This window comes from Diplotaxodon limnothrissa, linkage group LG3 (genome assembly GCF_057381915.1).
Source record: "Diplotaxodon limnothrissa isolate DT_005_m linkage group LG3, D_limnothrissa_male_GT1.1, whole genome shotgun sequence".
Lineage (NCBI taxonomy): Eukaryota > Metazoa > Chordata > Actinopteri > Cichliformes > Cichlidae > Diplotaxodon > Diplotaxodon limnothrissa.
In genome coordinates, this window is record NC_140598.1 from 19,915,945 (window position 1) to 19,938,013 (window position 22,069).

At 42.7% G+C, this 22,069-nt stretch overlaps 2 protein-coding genes across 5 annotated transcripts in view; both read right to left on the reverse strand.

Annotated features, from left to right (window-relative positions):
* LOC146634815 (protein NLRC3-like) overlaps positions 1-7,347 on the reverse strand; it is a 69,224-nt gene extending 61,877 nt beyond the window's left edge. For 2 of the 4 annotated variants that reach the window (XM_085378580.1, XM_085378587.1), the window contains exons 1-3: positions 7,113-7,347; positions 6,840-6,881; positions 136-1,933 (exon numbers count right to left, since the gene is read on the reverse strand). In XM_085378580.1, the coding sequence (XP_085234706.1) occupies positions 136-1,933; positions 6,840-6,881; positions 7,113-7,344 (2,072 nt within the window). In that variant the 5' untranslated portion in view covers positions 7,345-7,347. The remainder of the gene's footprint in view (positions 1-135; positions 1,934-6,839; positions 6,882-7,112) is intronic. The other 2 variants (XM_085378568.1, XM_085378575.1) reach the window with 2 other exon arrangements.
* A 10,231-nt stretch (positions 7,348-17,578) lies between these two features.
* LOC146634817 (uncharacterized) lies at positions 17,579-18,650 on the reverse strand. The gene is made up of 2 exons (XM_085343107.1): positions 18,556-18,650; positions 17,579-18,428 (listed from the first exon to the last, which is right to left on the reverse strand). Exons 1-2 carry the CDS (start codon positions 18,648-18,650, stop codon positions 17,579-17,581), a joined length of 945 nt encoding a protein of 314 aa, XP_085199233.1.
* Positions 18,651-22,069: the final 3,419 nt, after the last annotated feature.

Below are 22,069 nucleotides of genomic sequence, written 5' to 3' on the forward strand. Positions count from 1 at the left end.
ATACAATGAACAAACAAATCAAAATAACAAACAAAAACACAAAGTCCAAAAGACACCAATGACTTTCACCAAATAGCATTTGACTGTAAATGCTGGCAATTATTAAATTCAGTGAGAACAAACATATTTACTTACACAGCCTTGTTGGAGGCTTTGATCACTGGCAGCAGCCTCAGAAGAGCCTCCTCTGAAGCAGAGTATTTCTTCAGGTCAAACACATCCAGATCTTTTTCTGATGACAGTAAGATGAATACCAGAGCTGACCACTGAGCAGGAGACAGTTGATCTGTGGAGAGACTTCCTGATCTGAGGGACTGTTGGATCTCCTCCACTAGAGAACAATCATTCAGTTCATTCAGACAGTGGAACAGATTGATACTTTTCTCTGAAGACAGATTCTCACTGAGCTTCTTCTTGATGTACTGGACTGTCTCCTGATTGGTCTGTGAGCTACTTCGTGTCTGTGTCGGCAGACCTCGTAGGAGAGTCTGATTGGTCTGCAGTGAAAGACCCAGGAGGAAGCGGAGGAACAAGTCCAGGTGTCCATTTGGACTCTGCAAGGTCTTGTCCACAGCACTCTGGTGGAGAGATTTTAGTCTTGGTGTATTAAATAATTTAGACCACATGGAGGTTGTTTCTTGTTCTTGCAGCAGATCTATTCCAGAGTTGACGAAGGTCAGATGGGCATGAAGAGCAGCCAGAAACTCCTGAACACTCAGATGGATGAAGCAGAACACCTTGTCCTGGTACAATCCGCTCTCCTCTTTAAAAATCTGTGTGAACACTCCTGAGTACACTGAGGCTGCTCTGATATCGATGCCACACTCTGTCAGGTCTGATTCATAGAAGATCAGGTTTCCTTTCTGCAGCTGATCAAAAGCCAGTTTTCCCAGAGACTCAATCATCTTCCTGCTCTCTGGACTCCAGTGTGGATCTGTCTCAGCTCCTCCATCATACTTGACCTTCTTCACTTTGGCCTGAACCACCAGGAAGTGGATGAACATGTCGGTCAAGGTCTTGGGCAGCTGTCCTCCCTCTCTGGTTTCCAGCACATCCTCCAGAACTGTAGCAGTGATCCAGCAGAAGACTGGGATGTGGCACATGATGTGGAGGCTTCGTGATGTCTTGATGTGGGAGATGATCCTGCTGGCCTGCTCCTCATCTCTGAATCTCTTCATGAAGTACTCCTCCTTCTGTGGGTCAGTGAACCCTCTGACCTCTGTCACCATGCCAACACAGTCAGGAGGGATCTGATTGGCTGCTGCAGGCCGTGTGGTTATCCAGAAGTGAGCATATGGAAGAAGATTTCCCCTGATGAAGTTAATCAGCAGGACATCCACCGAGGTGGACTCTGTAATATCAGTCACACTCTCTGTGTTGCTGAAGTCCAAAGGAGGTCGACACTCATCCAGACCATCAAAGATGAACACAACCTGGAAGCCTTCAAAGCTGCAGATTCCTGCTTCTTTGGTTTCAGTAAAGAAGTGATGAACAAGTCCCACCAAGCTGAACTTTTCCTCTTTCAGCACATTCAGCTCTCTGAAAGTGAATGGAAATATGAACTGGATGTCCTGGTTGGCTTTGTCTTCAGCCCAGTCCAGGGTGTATTTCTGTGTTAAGACCGTTTTCCCAATGCCAGCCACTCCCTTTGTCAGCACTGTTCTGATTGGTTCATCTCTTCCATGTGAGGCCTTAAATATGTCTTCTTGTCTGACTGTTGTTTCTGGTCTGTCTGGTTTCCTGGCTGCTGTTTCAATCTGTCTGACTTCATGTTCATCATTGACCTCTGCAGTCCCTCCCTCTGTGATGTAGAGCTCTGTGTAGATGTGATTCAGAAGGGTTGGGTTTCCTGCTTTAGCGATCCCCTCAAACACACACTGGAACTTCTTCTTCAGCTTAGATTTAAGTTTACCCCGACACTTTTGAAGAACCTCTGAATTAAACACAGCAGATAAGATGATTTGTCAGTTTAAACAGTTTCAAGAACTGTTTTTTAATTGTTTATTTTTTTGCATCTTTATGATAACCGAAACCTTAAATCTCATCAGATATTTCAGTCAAATAATCTCACATCAAATTAGGCCTTCTACTCAACCATGTCTTATTTTCATTTTTAAAAAATGGTACAAAGTGTGGATGGGCTTCCATTTTTAGGTATATATGTGTAACCCAAGTAAAAACAGATGCATAAATAGCAAGAGACAAGTGAAGTCTAATAATATGAATAGCAAAGAGATAAATTGATTTATTGAATCTTGTTATTTAGTTAAAGGTCAAAGTTCATGTAAAATGGTTTGAAACATGTTGACGTTGTTTAAAATAAGTAATCATTCTTTTGTTGTGAATTCCTTGGTGGGGGGAGGAGGGTGGCAACATGGCGCCTGTGTTCGGCTTGGCCGCTGTTGCTGCTCCGTGTGTTTGTCGACTGCTTCAATATATTGTTTTTTATCTTGTCATCTCAGCTGTGATATATCATGGTCTATTTGCTACTCGGATCTACAGTTCACAAAGTTTGTTGACTATCAAAGTATGTTTGGAAAAACACTTTTGACAGCTGGCAGAGCTACCACCAGGCTTTCCCTCCACCGTTTGTCCGCCCTCCTCCCTCTCCCGACTATCTGTACCTGTTCTTAGCTGCAAGCAAAAACCTAGGAGCAAGAACAAGGTTAAGAAGATCGTCTAGAAGGGGCTGTAGGGCTGGTGTGTAGGCTAAAAGGAAACACACCCGACAGAGGGGAATTCTTCTGCTCCATGGTAGAGAGCGTCTCCAGTATTTGGTACCAGTCCAATCAAGAAAGTGGAACCGGCTGTTCAAACCCCCACAAGGCTGCCCTCTGGGATTGAAATGATGGGACGAGGCGTGAGTTTCTCAAAATGGGCTCATTGAGTGCAGCACGGATAAGATCTTGGAGAAGCTTATGGCTGCCGTGAACACTCAGAACAAGACCTCTGAGTGCAAACTGGATTACATCTGGAGGGGCTCACTCGGAATAACACCTCTGAGCGCAAACTGGATCACACCTTGGAGAAGCTCACTGCGGTCGTGAGTTCTCAGAATCGGCTCTTTGAGCACAAGAATGACAACATCACAGAGGGTAAGTTTGATACCATCATGGAGAAGCTCACGGCTCTCCAACGGGAGATTGAGAGACCAGTGTACTGTTAGGACAGCTTTGAAATTCATATGAGTTGTTCGCAAAGTAAAAACCACCATCACTTCATGCAGAGACCCCTTCGGCGCCAGCTGCAGTCTCAAGGCTGGAGCTGAACAACAACACCCTGATAATAGACTGTGCTTAGACTGTTCTTCCCATTCTATGCAAGGCCACCTGGGTTGGCTGGAAGACTGTTTACTTAGCCTGGCAGGGCGAAGGACACTGTCTCAGCTGAACTTTGGACACATACACACACACACACACACACACAGACATATATACACATGCAGATGTACACTCATCCCCCCTCCCCCTCCAAACGCCTTCGACGCTTATTCCCTTCCGATGCTGACGGTGGATCAAGGAGACCAGCGCACAGGCTGCAGGCCCGGATGCACTGTCTACATTGGCTGTCTCTCACCCTTTACCCACCCCTGTTGCTTGTCATGTGTTTCTTTGGTGTATTAAGAGTTTTTTCATGTGGTATGTGCAGAGGTGGGGTTTTTTTCTGTTCTTAAACTGATCTCCCTGTTGGAGGTTAGTCTGGGGGAAAGTTGTTTTTTTCTCCTTATCTTTCCTCATGTGGTGCTTTTTCCATGTTATACCTCTCTGACCTGCCTTCCCCATGTGATGTTTGTGTAATGTATGTATGGTCGGAAGGGTAAGACGGCGCTGGCATGGCTGGCAGCCTTAACCCAATTTCCCTCGGGATGAATAAAGTATGATCAATCAATCAATCAATCAATCATTCAATCACGGGCAAACAGAACAATTACCGGGATCGGTGTCATGTCTGGAGATGTGGGAGTTTTCACCTTGGCCTGTCATTCTACAAGACCACAATTCCACAGCTAGAGGTACAGGGAGACTAAGTCCTCATTCCAGGTGTCTGCTGTCAATTCCCCGTCAATCAGCTATTGATGACGTCAGCCTGTCACCTCTGCTTCAGATTGCTCTCCTGAATGCTTGCTCCATAGCCTACAAATCATTTGTACTGAATTCACTGTTTCTTACTAAATCTTGGCAGCGGGAGAATGAATCTATCCACCTTAATGAGCTCTGCCCACTCGACTGTCACTTCATTGGGACTCTGTGTTTGGACCGCCCTGGTGGTGGTCTAGTAACCATTCACCAGATCAGTTTCACTTGCAGAGCTATGGACTCTGAGTCTTTCCCTTCCTTTGAGTCAGCTTCTTTAGGTTGGTTCATCAGATATATCTCATTGTACAGGGTGGGCCATTATATGGATACACCATAATAACATGGGAATGGTTGGTGGTATTAAAGTCCTATTTGTGGCACATTAGTATATGTGAGGGGGCAAACTCCTCAAGATGGGTGGTGACCATGGTCGCCATTAAGAAGTCCCCCATCTTGAATACAACTTTTGTTTTTTCAATAGGAAGACGGCCATGTGACACATCAAACTTTTTGGTAATGTCACAAGAAAAACAAACTGGTGTTTGTATTCAAGATTTTACGGACTTTTTATGTTCGATTATTAAACTTGAGAAGGTCTTAATGATTGGGGATTTCAACCTTCACATGGATGATCTTAGCTGTAGCATGGCCTCTGACTTTCTATCCATTACAGACTCTTTTAATTTTATTCAGCATGTCTCTGGACCCACCCATGTTAAAGGCCACACCTTGGACCTCGTGTTTTCTCTTGACTTAGACATAATTAATGTCTGTGTTAAGGACCTACAAGTGAGTGACCATTCCGGTGTTATTTTTATTCTTAGCTTCCCTCTGTACACACCATCTTCTAATCTCATGTTCCATAAGCGGTTCATAAATCAGGATGTTGCTTTGAAGGCTGCACTGATGCTAATGTTGCTACACAGTGCTTCAACAATCACTGCTTGGAGATTTTAAATTCGGTGGTACCTATGAAATCTGTCATTGCTGCCCCAAAAAGAGCTCGTCCACAGATAAATGATGACGTAAGGAAGGTCAAAAGAATCTGTAGAAAAGTAGAACACCTTAGGAAATCAACTAAACCTAAAGTTCACAGACTCCACCTTAGGGAACTTTGGGTTTCCCTGCATGAAACCATAAAAACAGCCAGATCAGGATATATTTCTCAGTTAATCTTATCAAGCAAGAGAAATTCCAAGGTACTGTTTGACTCCATAAACTCTATTGTTTCCCCCATGGTCCACCCAAGTATCCGTGTCCTCTATATCTAAGACTGATGACTTTCTAAGCTTCTCTGTGGATAAAGTTAATAATGTCTGTATGAGCACTGGTTCTTCAATACCGTCTGTTTGTGTCTCTGGGCCACCTCCCCCTCATTTACTGTCAGTGTTTAACCCAATGATCATGCATTACTTTTCACTCCTGCTGAATAAACGTCACATTCTAAGGACCTATTCATGAGATTGCTCCCTAATTAGACTCCACGTCCCAAGGACCTCAACAGCTCAACAGTCAGGCCGGTGGCTCTGACATCCCAACTGATCAAGACCCTGGAGTGGATGGTCCTGGCACTGCTTCAGCTCCTGGCGAGCTCATGATGATGCCATCGTTCACATCCTATATCATTCCCTCTCTCACCTGGAGACCGCTGGGAACACTGTGAGAATCATATTCTTTGATTTCTCCACTGCCTTTAACACCATTCTTCCCACAGTTCTGAAGGACAAGCTATAAAACCCAGGAGCGGACCATCACTTCGCTGCATGGATACCACAGTATGTCAGAACTTAGGGCTGTGTATCGGACTGGGTCGTCTGCAGTACCGGGGCCCCACAGGGAACGGTTCTGGCTCCGTTCCTCTTCACCATCTACACTGCAGACTTCTCCCACAACGCCACCCAGTGCTTCCTGCAGAAATTCTCTGATCACTGTACAATAGTCAGCCTCAGGACTGATGGGGACGACAGGGAGTATAGAGAAGTGACCCAAGACTTTGTGGACTGGTGCCAGTAGAACCATCTCAAGATCAACAGTGGAAAAAACCAAGGAGCTGGTGCTAGACTTCCGCAGGCACAAACATCCTCCACTGCAACCACTGAACACCCAAGGTATGGACATTGAGCCTGTAGACAGCTGTGGAGGCTCAGGTCTTTTGGAGTGAAGACCTTGTATGACTCTGTAATGCCCTCAGCTAACTTTTACGGTGTGGTCTGCTGGGGTGGCAGCAATTCTGCATCTCTGCGGGGGACAGAAAGAGACTGAACAGGCTGATCTGGAGGGCCAGCTCTGTTCTAGGATGTTGGACAACATCTGCAACCCAATGCAGAATATTCTGACAGCAATAAGCAGCTCCTTCAGTGGGACATAGAGATTTTGCAGGTCTTACCTTCCAACTGCTGTCGGACTACAACATGGTCTCTGCAGATGACCATGAATGTGCAGACAGACACAAACATCCAATACACCATGATAGCCTTTGCCCAGTCTCCCTTATATGCAATATTATGTGCAATACCAACTGCATTTTTTTTCTTCCTACTATAACAGAGAATTTTATTCTATTTTGTTGGTACTTCATTCTATTGTATTTAGTATGTTATTGTTGTTATATAGTCTGTTATTCTATTTTATCTTATCCTATTGTATTGTGATTACTGCTCTTAAACTTGTTCTTTCTGTTGTGACCCATAAAATTTCCCACGTGTGGGACAAATAAAGATTTATCTTATCTTAGTCTCTACAGACTAACTAATGAATTCTTACCTTCTGATGAAAGTGATGAAGCTTTCTGTGCTGAGGGACTTCCTGTTGGAGGAAAGTGCACTTTGAATCATGAGCTGGTCTTTTCAAAAATGAAAACCATCATGGCTTCAAAATGATGTAAATATAACATTTCTACATCGTTTCAGGAGAAAAGAAGTCAAAGTCAAAGTCAAACTAAAAAGGTATAAGTTTAAAACATTTCATAAAATACAATTTGTTGTTGTTTCTGCATGCTGCACTGAACTTTTAATGTGTCTTTTTTCTTTTACTAACCTTCTTTCATCTTCTCTAAAATCTGCATCGCTACCTCCATCACATGGTCTGAATACGCCTGCACCATCACGTCTACAGTTTTCAGCCTGTCTGCATTCTCCAGCTGGCACTTATAGATTTTGGGGAATTCACCTCCAGGTTCATACTGCAGGTAAAAGTGAAAAAGCTTCAGCTCCTCCTCTCCCAAATTCTTCAACGTTTCAAGCAGCTGAACTGGTAAGGCCTTCTCCATCTCTGATCTGTAAAACATGCCGACATGTAAATGGTGAGTCTTAACACATCTTTTTACTTATTTAGTATATTTCAGAGTAGATTACAAATTTAATCTGGTTTTTTAGGATTTACTTAGAAGTGACTTTCATGGATGGATTCCTCTGTGATGGGAATGACATATATTTAATGATAAAGAATCAATAATGAATTCTTGTCATGGGATGTGACAAGAACTGACCTAAAAATGTCAAAAGATCATTAAACCTGAGTTGTATTAGAATTAAGTGTGTCATTTAGTTAACAATAACCTATAGTGGTCATAGGTATATTTTATTTAATGTACTTTCACCTGTAACACTGCTGTTAATATATAAATTAAAGAGAAACTCCTGGAATCAAACAAACTGTCAAAAAAACAAAAAACAAAAAACAAAGAGGGCTTGCAATCTTTAGACAAGTCTATTATAAAAACAAAGACAAAACAAATAAAGAAAATAAAAGGACAAGGTGCCAGACAAAGATAAACACTCAAATTAGTTCTATCAGGAGTTTCATATATACTTGCACAGTTTAACATGAGGTTTCTAAAACTGAACTAGAGTCAGAAATTTGGCACCAAGAAGAAATGTATAGTAATCAAAGTTACAGTATAATTATCTGATGATGGGATAACTAGGTTAGAGCAGACAAACACATGAGGATCAACTTCAACCTAAAGCCACTCAGGGCTGAAAACACATGCTGGAAATGACGCACTCACTCTACAACATCACACTAGTTTCATACAAATCAAAGTCAAACCTACTTTATGCTGTTTTCATATGGCCATTTCAAATGCTCATTGTAATAGAGTGAATTGTTGCCCCCCAGTGGTAAAATGTTACAGGGCTAGTTCTTGGTTGACCAACATATAACAAGGTTCAAGGTTCAAGGTTCTTTATTTGTCACATGCATAGTTATACAAGTATAACACACAGTGAAATGTAGCCTGACACGCTCCTCGACATGTGCAAAAATTGGGGGGGGGGGGGGGGGGGAGTGGGTGTAGAGGAAGAACATTATAAATATATATATATATAGTATATACACTGGGTGAATGTGCAGTAGTAGCAGCAAGCAGGTGAATTCTGTACATTAATATGAATAGACATCTGACTATTTTACAGGATAGACAATATAAACATATTTAAAATTAAAGGAATTTGAAATGTACATTGTGCCTTGGTGCCTCGGTGCCCTAACAAAAAAGGTAGTTTGCTAAGAAAACAACAAGTTAGTGTGTGATGTCCTGCTGTTCAATAAAGCACGTATCCACGTCCTTCTGTCCTGATCTTTTCAAAGACCCTAATCCAGAATATCACACTCACTAAACAATTTGTGCTCCTCCATCCAGCAACACCTGAAACAACTGAGTGGAAGTTCCTACCTACACTGTGTTTGAAGCAAAGCACAAAGGAGACATCTGCTGAAGCAGCTGGAGTCCTACAGACACTCAGCCTCTTCATTTCAGAAACACCTCCTACAACATCCATTCTTTACGCTCTGGATGTATCCCAATTCAGGGGCTGCCCTTCAAGGATGCATTTTGTGACTCGGATTAAAAAGATGCATAAATAGTAAAAGATAAGTGAAGTCTAAGAACATAAATATCAAAGAGTAAAATTCATCTATTTAAATTTGTTGTTTGTTAAAAAGATCAAAGTTCAGGTAAAATGATTAAAACACGTTTGCATTGTTTAAAATGAGTTATCTTTCTTTTATTGTGAATTGCTTGTGAGAACTGTAATTTCCTACGGGGATATGGTGTGTGAAGGTAACACAGGGTGGAGAAGGAAAAAGGGAAAAAGGGAGAGAGCGCAAGGAGAGAGGGCGGTGGTGCGCAGTGTTGCCAACTCCCCAGTAAGGAAAATTGCTATTGGCTGTCCTTAAAGTTGCCAAATGACATCATCGCATAATTTCCATAATTGGTCATGCTAATGTAATTGTAACCTACGTTGTTGGAGAGATAAATAACATCGTGGAAGAGACATAAAGTGAGTAAAAAATACCCTAAATGCATTTAGAAATTATTTAGAACTACAAATTAAATTTATTTTAGCAATTATTGTTTTTTTTAACGTCACAAATCCAACCCTGCACCTTTATCTGGGCTTGGACCGGCAAAAGTGACCCGAAATAGGTGCTCTTTTGGAGTTACTTTCTGTGTGTGTGTTTATGTTTAAACCTTGTGATCCAAAAACAGCATAACAGTAAAAGAAGAACTGACTGCATTACAGTAAGTGCGGAAGCAGCGGCTTCGCTCATGCGCGATTCATTTGCTGTTTGGACTAGTGATGGGATTTCCGGCTCTTTTTAGAGAACCGGCTCAGCTCGGCTCACTAAAAAGAGCCGGCTCTTTCGGCTCCCAACCGGCTCTTCAGGTTGTTTTGTTGCTTTAATTAATTTATTATTAACAATAATATAAAATTATGCACAAAAGGAATTACTAATGTGAAAAAGGTGGTTTTATTTATATATGTTTATATCTAAATATATAAACATATATATATTTATACCAAAACACATTTCTAGCATGAACTGAACTTCCAAAACAGAGCTACCGTGATCACTTAAATTACACAATTGAAAGCATATGTGTATGGTTTGTGTATTTATACACAAACACTCATGTATATTTAAATAATTTAAAAAAAAATTAATTTACCTGTTACTACCACACACCAAATCTGGTGGTTGGTACTTCCTTGCTTGTTTAGCCTGTAGGTTTTTATGTGCTTTGTCTGTAGGGGCCACCGTAAATATACTTTTATTTATTCAATTCACATAAAATGTAATAAATAAATCATAAAATACAAAAAACAACTATTTACATTTCAACTTTTAACTATTTAAATTTTCAGCTTTTTCCTTTTAAACAAATTCAAAGTGAAAACAACACAAAACACTGCAAACCACAACACAATTAAATATAAATTATAATATGAAAACAAAATATTCTCTGTCATATGGACCTGCATGAATAAACTTTCTGAATCCTTTATCATCCGCAACTGAAAATAGTTGTGGATGATTACTATACCTTTCTAATGTGACGTTGTTGGCCCTGCGCTCTCTCTCTCTCCTGCTCTGTTCCTTTGTGAGAGTGTAACTACCGCCCCTCCCCCCTCTGCCCAGTGCAAAGCACAAGGCTCACATGCAGAGTGAAGCGTAAAAAAAGTGCGAGAGAGTGAGAGGGTGAGAGAAAGAAAAAAAAACACGGCTCCTTATGTCTCGCGTTGTTCACGTCAATGATCCGGCATTAAGAGCCGTTTCGTTCGCGACCGACACATCACTTGTGCTTTCAGTTACAGAAGCAGGTGAAACTTTTAACTGCCTCTAATGTCTGAGATTAAAAATGAATTCAAACCTGCTCTCATTCCACTCGGCGTTGTTGGTCCAGCTCTGAGTCAGTTGCCATGAAATATGGAGCGGCAGATTTGTGCTGTTTGTGCTGGAGATGATCATGTGACAATGAGTTCAGGAAAGTGAAGTAAAACTTTAAAAAAGGAACCAAACACACAGGTATTCATGAGGAAGTTTGGATGAAACAAAAGCAGAAATGCAGTCTGGACTTTAGAAACATGTAGAAATGTTTGTTGTCCTGTTACTGAGAGCAGCATTAAAATGATGTTTCTACTGTAGTGACACTTTAAACTGGTTCCACTGCAGATCACAGAAACACTGTTAGTGGAAGCTGTTTTTAGCTGAGCTGTGTCCTTAATCCAAACTGAAGTGAACAGTTTGCTGCAGAGCAGGAAGCATCTTCATGACAAACTCGTGTTACACTTTAACAGCTCCATGTTTCTTCTTCTACTTGTTTTAACTGAAAACGTTGACTTCCTGTCTCACTACAGTGAATAACTGCTCTTCTTTAATCATTTGTTTGATGCTGATTTTATACATTCATTTAGATTTAATCAGTTCAAAAATGTTTCCATGACATTCATCATTATTTTCTAAATGTCCCACTGACTGCAGCAATAAATAATAAATCAAAGGCTTCACAGTCTGTGGGCCCACTGTGGGTCCTGAATTATTTCCATGAAAAAACCTTTAAAGTGTCTGATAGAAGTTCTACAAGTGAGTCCTCTTGTTCTCACATGTCTGAGCTCCTCACTGAACTTCAGCTTCAGACCAACAAGTCCAAACCTGCTACACTGATAGACAGGAAGGAGTCAGGGCTCCACCTCTGACGGAGAGGGAAGCAGATTTTCACAATAAGAGCACATGTTCCAAGAGGACTTTGATGTATTGTGAGCTGTTGAAGGATGGGATGGACTAATGTTACAACCATTTTAAATTCAAACACTTTCATTTGCCTGAATATCAAGCATCATCACTTACACACTGAGTCACAGTCAGCTGTAAGGATGGGTATTGATAAGATTTTCACGATTCCGATTCCATTTTCGATTCTGTTTAACGATTCGATTCTTTATCGATTCTCTTATCGATTCTTTTTTAAAAAGGAGAACACTAAGGTCGATTAGCTTAGAACTTAGTTTTATATCTTCTCTTTGAAAAAGATAGAAATTTAGGAGTAACATGGCCTTACAAACCCAGCAGTGAGATCTTAAGAGATCCAGCCTACGGCTCTTCAATGTGGTGTCACAGGGTCCCCGGGGAAAAAAATTGTAAATGTAAAATAATAAAATAAATATTCTTCTGTCGCAATAACAAAGTATAACATAAATTATTCTGTAGCAATTACACAAGAATATCCAGTAATGTCCCTGTCTACAATTAAACACATTCACTTACCGAAAATCATCTGCTGTGGCAAATGGGTGCAAGCCTTTGACCACAAACTGAGTCTCTGCTCGGTGACATTCGTCTATCCTGGTCTGAAAGGAGACGCTGCCGGTGGACTGCAGTGAGAACTGCCAGCATCTGAGCCAGACTCTGTCTGTCTCTGCTGGGTTGAGATTCACGAGTCCGGAATTAAAAACACGACATTCATTTAAGGTCATCGCGTGTTTTGTGAGCAAATGCTTTTGCATATTCGTAGTGTTTCCTCCCTTAAATGAAGTATCTACTTTGCAAGTATTGCAAGTTGCCCCGTTGTCATCCGTTCTTGTAAAGTATAACCAAACTTTTGAGCATTTGAGCCGCCATGTTTCCTGCCAGGTAAATGACGCTCCGCAACGTGGTGACGTCATTCGGGGCGACTGGAATCGATAAGGGAATCGTTTGCAAAAATGGCAAACAATTCCAAGGAATTGAAACAGTGGGAACCGGTTCTCAACAAGAACCGGGTTTCGATACCCATCCCTAGTTAGCTGACTGCTCCTGTAGATGGAGGACAGACGTTTATTATCAGTGAAGACAGCAAAGTTCATAAAGACACAGATGAGGGAGTTTGGTGTGGAAGAACACCTTTGGGATGAAGCAGAGTAAAGGAAAAATAAACATAATAACAGGCTCATAATGATGATGTTATATTTGGAATAAGTGCACATCTAAAGGGCACAAACAGTGCAGCTGTGAACTCTCTCTGCAGTGACTCCATCATCTAAAGACACTGTGGATGTGACACAGAGAGGAAACTGAGCTTTTCTTCCTGCTCTTTCTCTCGCTTCACTTTCCTGTTAAACTTTGGAAGCACAAATCAAAGACAGTCAGAGGAACTCAGCAGACCAGCTGCTGCTCCATCTACAGGTGGAGACACCACCCACCTGTCTGTAGGAGAACCAGAGTCACAAAGTAACAGAGTGAAGAGCAGCAGGTGAAGCACAGAGGACACAAAAAGGAAGGAAAGAAGGAAACAAGGTCCATCTGTGTCCTTTCAAACAAGCATCAAGGTTTCATAGCTAATGAGCATAAAGCTGTGACCTGGAACCAGCTGGAAACACACAGTTCATACAGAAGTGATTTGATCACCATACATATCAGGAAATCAGTCATTCAGTCTTCATGGATCCACACTGATGACATGCACAGTTACTTCCTGGTGTCACTGGTGTGTCGGGTTCCTGGTGTTCGCCCAGTGTTTGCACTTGTTTCATGTTTATTCACCTGTTCACATTTCCTGCTGTCATGTTTGCTTCCTGTGTGTTATTAGTTCAGTTCTGTTCAGCTGTGTGTCCCTGATCATCATCATCAGCCAGAGTGTTTAAACCCTCAGTGTCTCTCTGCTCAGCGTCATTGTTGATGTTAATGTGCTCGACTCTGCACGTGTGTTCGCTTCAGTCCTTTCAGCTCAGCCAGTCATCCTGTGTTTGAGATGATAAACAGCAGCCTTCACCTCCCTGTGAGTCCTTTCCTCACCCACACAGCAACCACTGACATGATGGGACCACCTGCTGTGGGAACTGTTCCCAGTCGGGCTTGCAAAGCGGCAGCTCTGCTTGGAAGTGTTTCCAGAAGCTGGAGGCCAACAGGAGCTGATTCAAAGCTGCACAGAGCCCATTTACATGCAGCCTAAGTTGTGTTTGTGTTGTTATAACTGCCACATGTCCCCACATCACATGCAGCCAATCATAAAGTTACTCAAAATACAAGGATTTTACATTTGCACCATTTCATTCTTGTGATAGTTAAACTGAGTTATTAGGATAAAATCCTTTTCAACATAGCCAAATAAACCTGCCATAGAAACAGGCATGCATCTGACTGTGTCAGCTGAGTTATTAGTTACAACTCACCCAGCTGTTTCATTGGCTGTGCTCTTACATGTGACCTTGGCTACATTTTTGCTGAGTCTGAGTTTTCTATCAGATTTCTCCACCCTGAGGTCAGAGGTCAGCTCTGTCTCACACTCAGTACAAACCACCAGCATCACTCAGTCTGCAAGTGTCACATTAGTCGACTGGTAGTGACGGTTGTGCCGATGCAGTGGATTTACCACATGTGAGCTTACTGCAGTATGTTGACACAGATGTGCATTCAGATCCAGCTGAGCCTGTCTGTGATCAGCACAGCCACCACGAGCAGCCCTCTAACATCACACCTCAGCCTGTGGAATATTCACCTGTTAGTGCTGAGCTGGATCACTAAACTGTTGTCCTACAGACAACTCTGCAAACACATCTGTACATCCTGTCACACATCATTTGCACCTTTGGGTGAACTTTAGCAAAGGTCACGTATTAAAAAACACAAACAGCCAATTGAAAAGCCTGGCTGAGTGATAACACAGAGAGGTTTCAATATGTACACAAGGATCTCCACACAATAACAGCTCCATAAGGTAACTCCCATTCCCTGCAACACACCCACTGTGTTTAAGGTGGACTGGGTAAAGAGTAAGAACAGACAAACAGATGGAGGTGAACGAATGCTCAAACATGTGAGATAAAGGCTCTGTACTTGTGCTGGTAGATGTCTCGGTCTGGGCTGGTTCTGATGTCCAGGTCGTCCCATAGACAGCCGTGCAGCACCGCGTACCTCATCACTCCAATCCTGTTTGTAATCTACGAGGAAACCAAGAAGGCTCACTGCTCTGTGGAAGCAAATACGTTTTTGAAAGGTGTTGTGATTTCCTCAAACTACCAGTCTTTACATCTTGTACAAGCACATCACACATTATCAGGAAATAATGCTTTTGTCTTCTTTGAAAGCTGTGATGCTGCTTGGAGACATAAGTACAAAAGTAACGTGTTCAGCAGCAGCAGCAGCTCAGAGCTGGAAGTACAAGTGTGGCAACATGTGGCCAGAGTGGTGACAGAGCTGAACACTAACCTCTGTTATGGTGGATAAATAATGCAGCTGCATTATTAAGGCTCCTCATGGCTGCACAATACATGCATCAGCAAAGGACAAGAATCCCAACTAGGAGTAGAGCCCAACCCGAATACGGTATTCAGAAAAGCACGAATAACCTGTTTTTTATGAATACTTATTTCGAGCAAATACCTATTAAATATTTGTATTCGGGAACAAGAAAAACTTTATATCAAAAAGCTGAGTTTCCTTATGAGACCGCAGTGCATGACTGGATGAGTGAGTGACACAGGCTGCTGCACACAGCTGAGCGATAACTGGGGTCCAGAGGCATTTTAACTTTAGTAACAAAAACTTTAGTGAAACTTTGAGCAGGAAGGAAACACCCAGAGAGGCGTTAAAGACACTCAGAAGCATCAAAAAGTCCGTGTTGCATTCAGGTGGAACTTTCACAAATTCACAAATCTTCAACCAGCTCCTTAGTTGATTTATTTCTGCTGGTTTTCCTGTTTGAAACACAAACGTCTTTTATCACTTTGTTGTTCTTCTTCATGCAGCATTTTAATATTTCAGCACTAAACAGATGTTTCTTCAAAGCTAATTTCAACCTGTTGAAGTCATGAATGAAAGTGGAGACTGAGAGTGGATCACATCATGTCTAAGGTGTGTCATGTGACATGTTCAGTATTGTCACACATGTCTAGATTGTCCCTGATATCATAGCTGCTCAAACACTGATGATTATATTTGAAGAATTATTCCTGATGGCAGCAAAGTTTGATTGGAGCTCTCTGTCTGTGCTGATTTGTCGCCCTCTGGAGGTCAAAGCACAAACTGCATGATGTCACTGTAACCACCACAGTGACAGGAAGTGTTTTTAAATGACTGAAACACTGAAATGATGCTCAGACGTGTTAAACGCTGCTGCTGTGCTACATTTGTCATTTCCTGCTTTCACTACCATCCATGTCAAAGTGCTGAAGTCATCTGATCACTTTAATGCAGTAAAACAGGAGCTGTAAGTCTGACATTTATTTACTGTCATCACAAACACACACAGCTGGATTAGCACCCAGACAAAGGGCTGAAAAGATGAAAATCAGCATTTGATTATTATTATTATTATAGATCTTGTTTATGTGGATGCACTTTTCTATCTGTCAGTGCTGAAGCAGCGCTGAAGTCATCTGATCACTTTAATGCAGTAAAACAGGAGCTGACGTCACTGATCACATGACTCTGAGGGATGTTTTGAGCACCTCGCTGAATCTGAGCCATGAAGATTTAAGGCAGCTCTGAAGGCAAAGCAGGTCTGAGCCTGTGTTAGCAAGCTGTACCTAACAAAGTGGCAGCAAGGACTCAGTCAGTAATGATCAGAGGCAGCAGGGGGCAGCACACAGAGGCGAGGCGCTGTCAGAGAAGCAGGCTGACATCAGGCTGGTCATATTCCATCATCTATACCTGAAATAATAAACAAGCACACAGCCAGAGGTTCTGTTTCGCTGCAGGGTCTCTTTGTTCTTCACATACGTGTTGAGCCGAGTGTAAATCCTGAGGCTGAGCGGCCTTTGTACACACACACTTCTAAGCAGGGCAAAGCTGTCAGCACAAACAAGAAGTGAAGAAAAATCCAGGCAGCCGGCCTGTGTCTGTCCAACCAGTCAGAGAGCTCTTTACATGCCAAATTAATGTCAAGGCTAGTTTGCATTGCAGCAGGATTTTTAACATAAAGTTGCAAATCCAGCTGCTAATCCAAATGTTAATCCCTGAGCTAACCTGTGATCAACAGGAAAGGGATTGAAATGAGGAGTGGATTCGCCACTTTAAAAAACTTTTTAAAAATTATTTTTTAACATGGAATTCAAAAATGAATGTACAAATTTATTCTACAATTCATGATTTAAGCACAGAATTCTTTATTTCGATGCGCGTGGTTCTTGTGGTCCCCCATAAATTTCATATAAACAATATTGTTTTTAATGAGCAGCTTCAGGTTTTGATCCTGTTCTTCTTCACTTAGACGACATCATCTTCACATTTTAATGTTTTACAATGACAAAAGATCAGAAACAATTACCGAGTCTGCATGAAAATATAGATGTACAACTTGTAGACTTGTGTTACTTCTATGTTTGGAACGTGACAGAGTCTGAGTTAGAAATCTGTGGCTCATGACTGATTGTTCTAGTACGGATCTAAAAGCCTCACATGAAGCAATAACAGATCAAAATATTACATAATACATAACATACATAAATAATCTAAATACTTCATGTCAATGATCTGTGTGTGTGCTGGCTGAAGGCCTGACATCAGTATCACGTCACCTGTGAGCAGCGAGCAGAGAACAGGTGAGTCTGTTTATATTAATAACCTCCACAGATGTTGGCAGATTATGATCAGATTATGAGCTGGAACATTTCTAAATGATGATTCAAGTCCCTTCATCATGAATCTGAGCCTCAAATATAGAAAAAATTACTTTTATCATTTCATCTTCATCTTTACCCTAAAATATCTACAAACATGTCTAACACAGGCAGCATTTATCATCATCTGAAAGCTTCAGGTGAACATTTCATCCTGCTGTTGTCGATGGCGCAGGCGTACTGCTCCTGAAGATACTTCCTGTCAAATTTCGGTCCAGTAGAGCGATCTCTGAGACAACCAGAGAAGTGAAGAGTGGCTTTAAACCTGGAGGAGAGGAGCACCAGGGACAGAGCCAAGGTCACCACAGAGAACGGGACGCTTTCATATTCCCGTCCTGGGAGGATGAACGGGATGACGATGCGGTTCCTTCCTGGTGGGCCGTGTTCAGCTGAGAGAGACTCAAAGCGTTTCCACACTCGATCATCATCATCATCTGGTGAAAGGGGGCTAACCGTGATGTTTGGGACCATCTGTGCTCCAGCTTTCTTCAGTGAGTTCCAGTGATCTGGCAGGTTCACAGGTCGATGTTTGTCATCAGGAATGGTACAGCTTTCTTTATCGTCACAGGAAAAAACTCTGTGCTGAGGCCTCAGTTTTCCTGTAGCGACACCGTACGCTAAACCAGAAGTGACGCAGTTCCAGGGAGAATACAGGAGCACGTCAGTGATGGTGGGCAGAGGCAGGTAACAGCTGGCTGGGATCATGAAGTCTCCGATTGAGCTATGAGCCACAAAGGTGATGTGAACATCATCGCTGTGGTTCTTCTTCTCCTCCTCATCAATGTGTTTCTTCAGGAAGTCAAACATGTCTGTGAGTTTGCTGAAGGCGTCAGACTCTGAGTTTTTTCTCAGCCACTGCAGGACGACTTCATCTGTGCAGCTTCTCATTGCCAGCTTTGTCAGTCTTTGCCTTTCATCACAGCTGCTCAGTCTGTCTGCTCTGCAGTGTGTAAATAACCTCTGAAACAATTTGCTGAAACAGGAATTATAGAAAAAACATTTTAAGCACAGCAAATATTTAATCTGTCCACAGATGGATCCTGAAACAAAACACAGAGAAAATCTTCTCGTTTCATTTCACTCCTTGCTTCCAGACTTACTCCAGTTCCTCGTTTCTGTCCATCTCCTCAGAAGAAGTTTGACTGTCTTTAACGTTGTCCTTCAGGTGCTTCCTGTGGTCAATAATCGACAGCATGTGGGTCAGATCTCAGGTACATGAATACAGACTCTTATCTTCGGTATTTTGAAAAGCTTGCAGTAAAAACTGATCAGAGTTCAGTTAAAGATTATTTCGTTGCTGGGAAACAAACACTCTTTGCACACCGGTGTCCTCAAACTGAAGGAAGAAGAACGTTCCTGCATCATAGACGTCGTTTATTTGTCTGATTTAAACCTGAATAAAATCCTAACAACAACTAGCTGCTGTTTGTATCCATGCTTCGTGCTTGGTTGGTTAACTGTTGATGACATTTACACCATAGTGTATGAATGTTCAGTTATGGAGCAGCCTGCTCATCAGGTGGACAAACTAACAAAAGAACATTTCAGAAAGACAAAAACGTCCGCTTACCTGCTCCAAAACGTCCACTCTGACCCTGTGCAGCCTGTGGAATAGAACAGAATAGACCTTTAGTCGTGGCACGCCACCATGCTGCAGGTCTCTGATTGGCTGACTAGACGAGCTGTATGGTATGAAAGTACCTGGACAGACACCAAATGAAAGTAAAACCTGAGCGGGGATTCCCCAAATGTGAAAACAAAAGTAACAACATGACTCAGAGTTTCAGGACAAAGAGCTCAGCAGGAGCTGCGGTCACATTCATGAACACGAAGTCGGGCCTCTACACCAACGTGACCGTATGGATTACATCTGCCCATCACGGGCGGATTTAATAGCCCTTCCCACAGCCACAGGTGTCAGTGGCTCCACCTTTGTGATGAACCCACACCTGTTTGCTGCATCTTACTTCTGTTTCATGTGGTTCTTTGTTTTCTGCTTTGGCTGCGAGAAACAGATTTTTGTTATAAAAACTTTACATACAGATGCTGCTATAAGTGTGTTTACAACCTCTCTCTCCCACAGCGTGTCTGTGTCCTGTCTTCCTCACCCAACCGCCAGCCGGTTGCGGCAGATGGCCCCGCCCCTCCCTGAGTCTTCCTGTTAAAGGGAGTTTTTCCTTCCCACTGTCTCCAAAGGTCTTGCTCATAGGGGGTCATATGATTGTTGGGTTTTCTCTGCATGTATTATTATTATTGTAGGGTCTACCTTACAGTATAAATCACCTCTTGTGATTTGATGCTGTAGAAATAAAATTAAATTACATCTTTATTCTTTCTCTTCTTTTATCATTTAAAAATAGTTAAAACAAAGATGACGCAGTCAGCCATGTTCCCCACGTCCTGTTTTATTAGGAGCAATAAAAAAGCTGAGGCGTCGCCCTGAAGCCTGACCTTTGTTCATTTGTTAGTGAGCTCACTAAAAGCTGACAGAGACAAACTCTGATTGTGTTTGTGCTGCTCACAATTTACTGGAACACACTCAGCTGTGAGCTGTGCTCAGATTTAGTGTTAGCAACAGAAAATATTGGAGAAAATCAGTGAGTGAAACAACACGACTGACATGACAGCAGGAAGAAGTGAGGCCTTAAAGACGGAGCTAACAGATCATCACTGGGATGAAGTGTGTGCTGACGTTCCTGATCAGGCACACAGTGTATCTGAAATCCCTCCTTAGAATCACATCATAAACTCTGTCCTGTTAGGAAATGTTGCTTAAAGATGAGGAGAAAGAAAAGCTGTGGATGACTAAAGGTCTGCAGACGACACGCAGGAAGAAAAATCCACTTTAGAAGCAGTTTTTACTGCAGAGAAGCAGAGACAGTGAAGGCAGCAGGATCCCTCCTTCATCAATGTTCACCAATATCAGAGAAATGATCTGTGAAACTATGTGATTCCTGTGTGAGTCCTTCTCCACAAAGAGTGGCCTCAACATGGCGCCTGTGTTCAGCTTGGCCTCTGTTGCTCCTCCATGTGTTTGTCGACTGTTTCCTTTTATTGTTTCTTATCTTATCATCTCAGCTCTGATATAGCCTGATGGTGTATTTGCTACTCGTATTTACAGTTCACATACTTTGTTGAGTATCAAAGTATGTATGGAAAAAACTTTTGACAGCTGGCAGAGCTACTACCAAGGTTTCCCTCCGCCGTTTGTTTGCCCTCCGCCTTCTCCAGACTACCTGTACCTGTTCTTGGCTCCAAGCAAAAACCCAGGAGCAAGACAAGCTGAAGAAGATCGTCTAGAAGGGGCTGTAGGTCTGGTGTTCAGGCCAAAAGCAAATGCGCCCGACAGAGGGGATTTCTTCGGCTCCATGGTGGAGAACGTCTCCGGTATTTGGTACCGGTCCCCCTACAGGACACGGATAATGCTGATCTGCTACCACCTACCCAACTGTGCATTAGGGCCTAACAGAAAATTTACCTGGACCGGCAACATATCTCGAGATACCGGAGAATGAATGTATTCACCTTAATGAGCTCTGTCTGGTCGGCTGTCACTTCATCGGGACTCCGCGTTTGGACCGTCATGGTGGTGGATTTGCCACTGTTTTCCGGGACAATTTCTCCTGCAGAGCTTTGGACTCTGAGACTTTCCTTCCTTTGAATCACAACTTCTTAAGGTCCGTTCATCAAATATACTGTGTTTTACCGCCCTCCCGGACCTGCTGGTGTTTTTTATCCAGGATTTCACAAACTTTTTATGCTCTATTATTAAACTGGAGAAAGTGATTCTCTTGGCTCTGAGATTCTCTTGGCTCTCGGTGAAGGCGGTCACACTTTTCTCCTCTCCTCCTTCCCCTTATCTTCCCTGCTTAGCCTCTTGTGTCCTTGTCTTGTCTCGTGTGCATTACTTTCCCTCGAACAGTCTCTCACTGTCGTTCTCTAAAACCTAAAAGAGAATAATGGATTTGATCAACTGGTCTCTGAATGCTATTGACACCCTTTACCGAGAAGTCGGGGCTCGGGAGAGCCTGAGTGCCCTGGAGGGACTTTCCCTGCTGGATACACGATGGACGGGTGGCAGACCTTGAGGATCTTGTGCCTGGCGGGACTGTCTATCGAGGACGCTGAAGATATCTACCTATTCGGAACCATGATAACAGGGTTCTTGCTGATCGGAGCTGGCTTGGCCCTGACTTATCGGAGAAATAAGAGAGCGGAACCGGCTGTTCAAACCCCCCCAAGGCTGACCGCTGGAATTGAAGCGATGGGACGAGGCGCAACCTCTCACACCGAACGCAGACGCTTAACCTTGGAGACGCTTACAGCTGCCGTGAAGACTCAAAATAACACCACTGAGCGGATGATGGGATACATCAGAGAGGGGCCTGCTCACAATGACACCCTTGAGCGAAAGTTGGAAAACATCTCAGAACGGCTCACTGCAGTTGTGAGGTCTCAGAATCAAAAGAATGACAACACCACGGACCAGAAGTTTGATACCATCATGGGGAGGCTTGCAGCTCTCCAACGGGAGATCGAGAGACCAGCGTCAGAGTGCTAAATTCGGAGCTGCTCGCATAAAGGAGAAATCAACAATATTCAACATATGGACAC

What these genes read in the sequence shown, in the direction of transcription:
- LOC146634817 (XM_085343107.1), bottom strand. Translation starts at nt 18,650, where the DNA reads ATGCTGTCGATTATTGACCACAGGAAGCACCTGAAGGACAACGTTAAA. An exon ending in GACAGAAACGAGGAACTGGA is followed by an intron (nt 18,429 to 18,555) that starts GTAAGTCTGGAA and finishes TTCCTGTTTCAG; the next exon opens with CAAATTGTTTCAGAGGTTAT.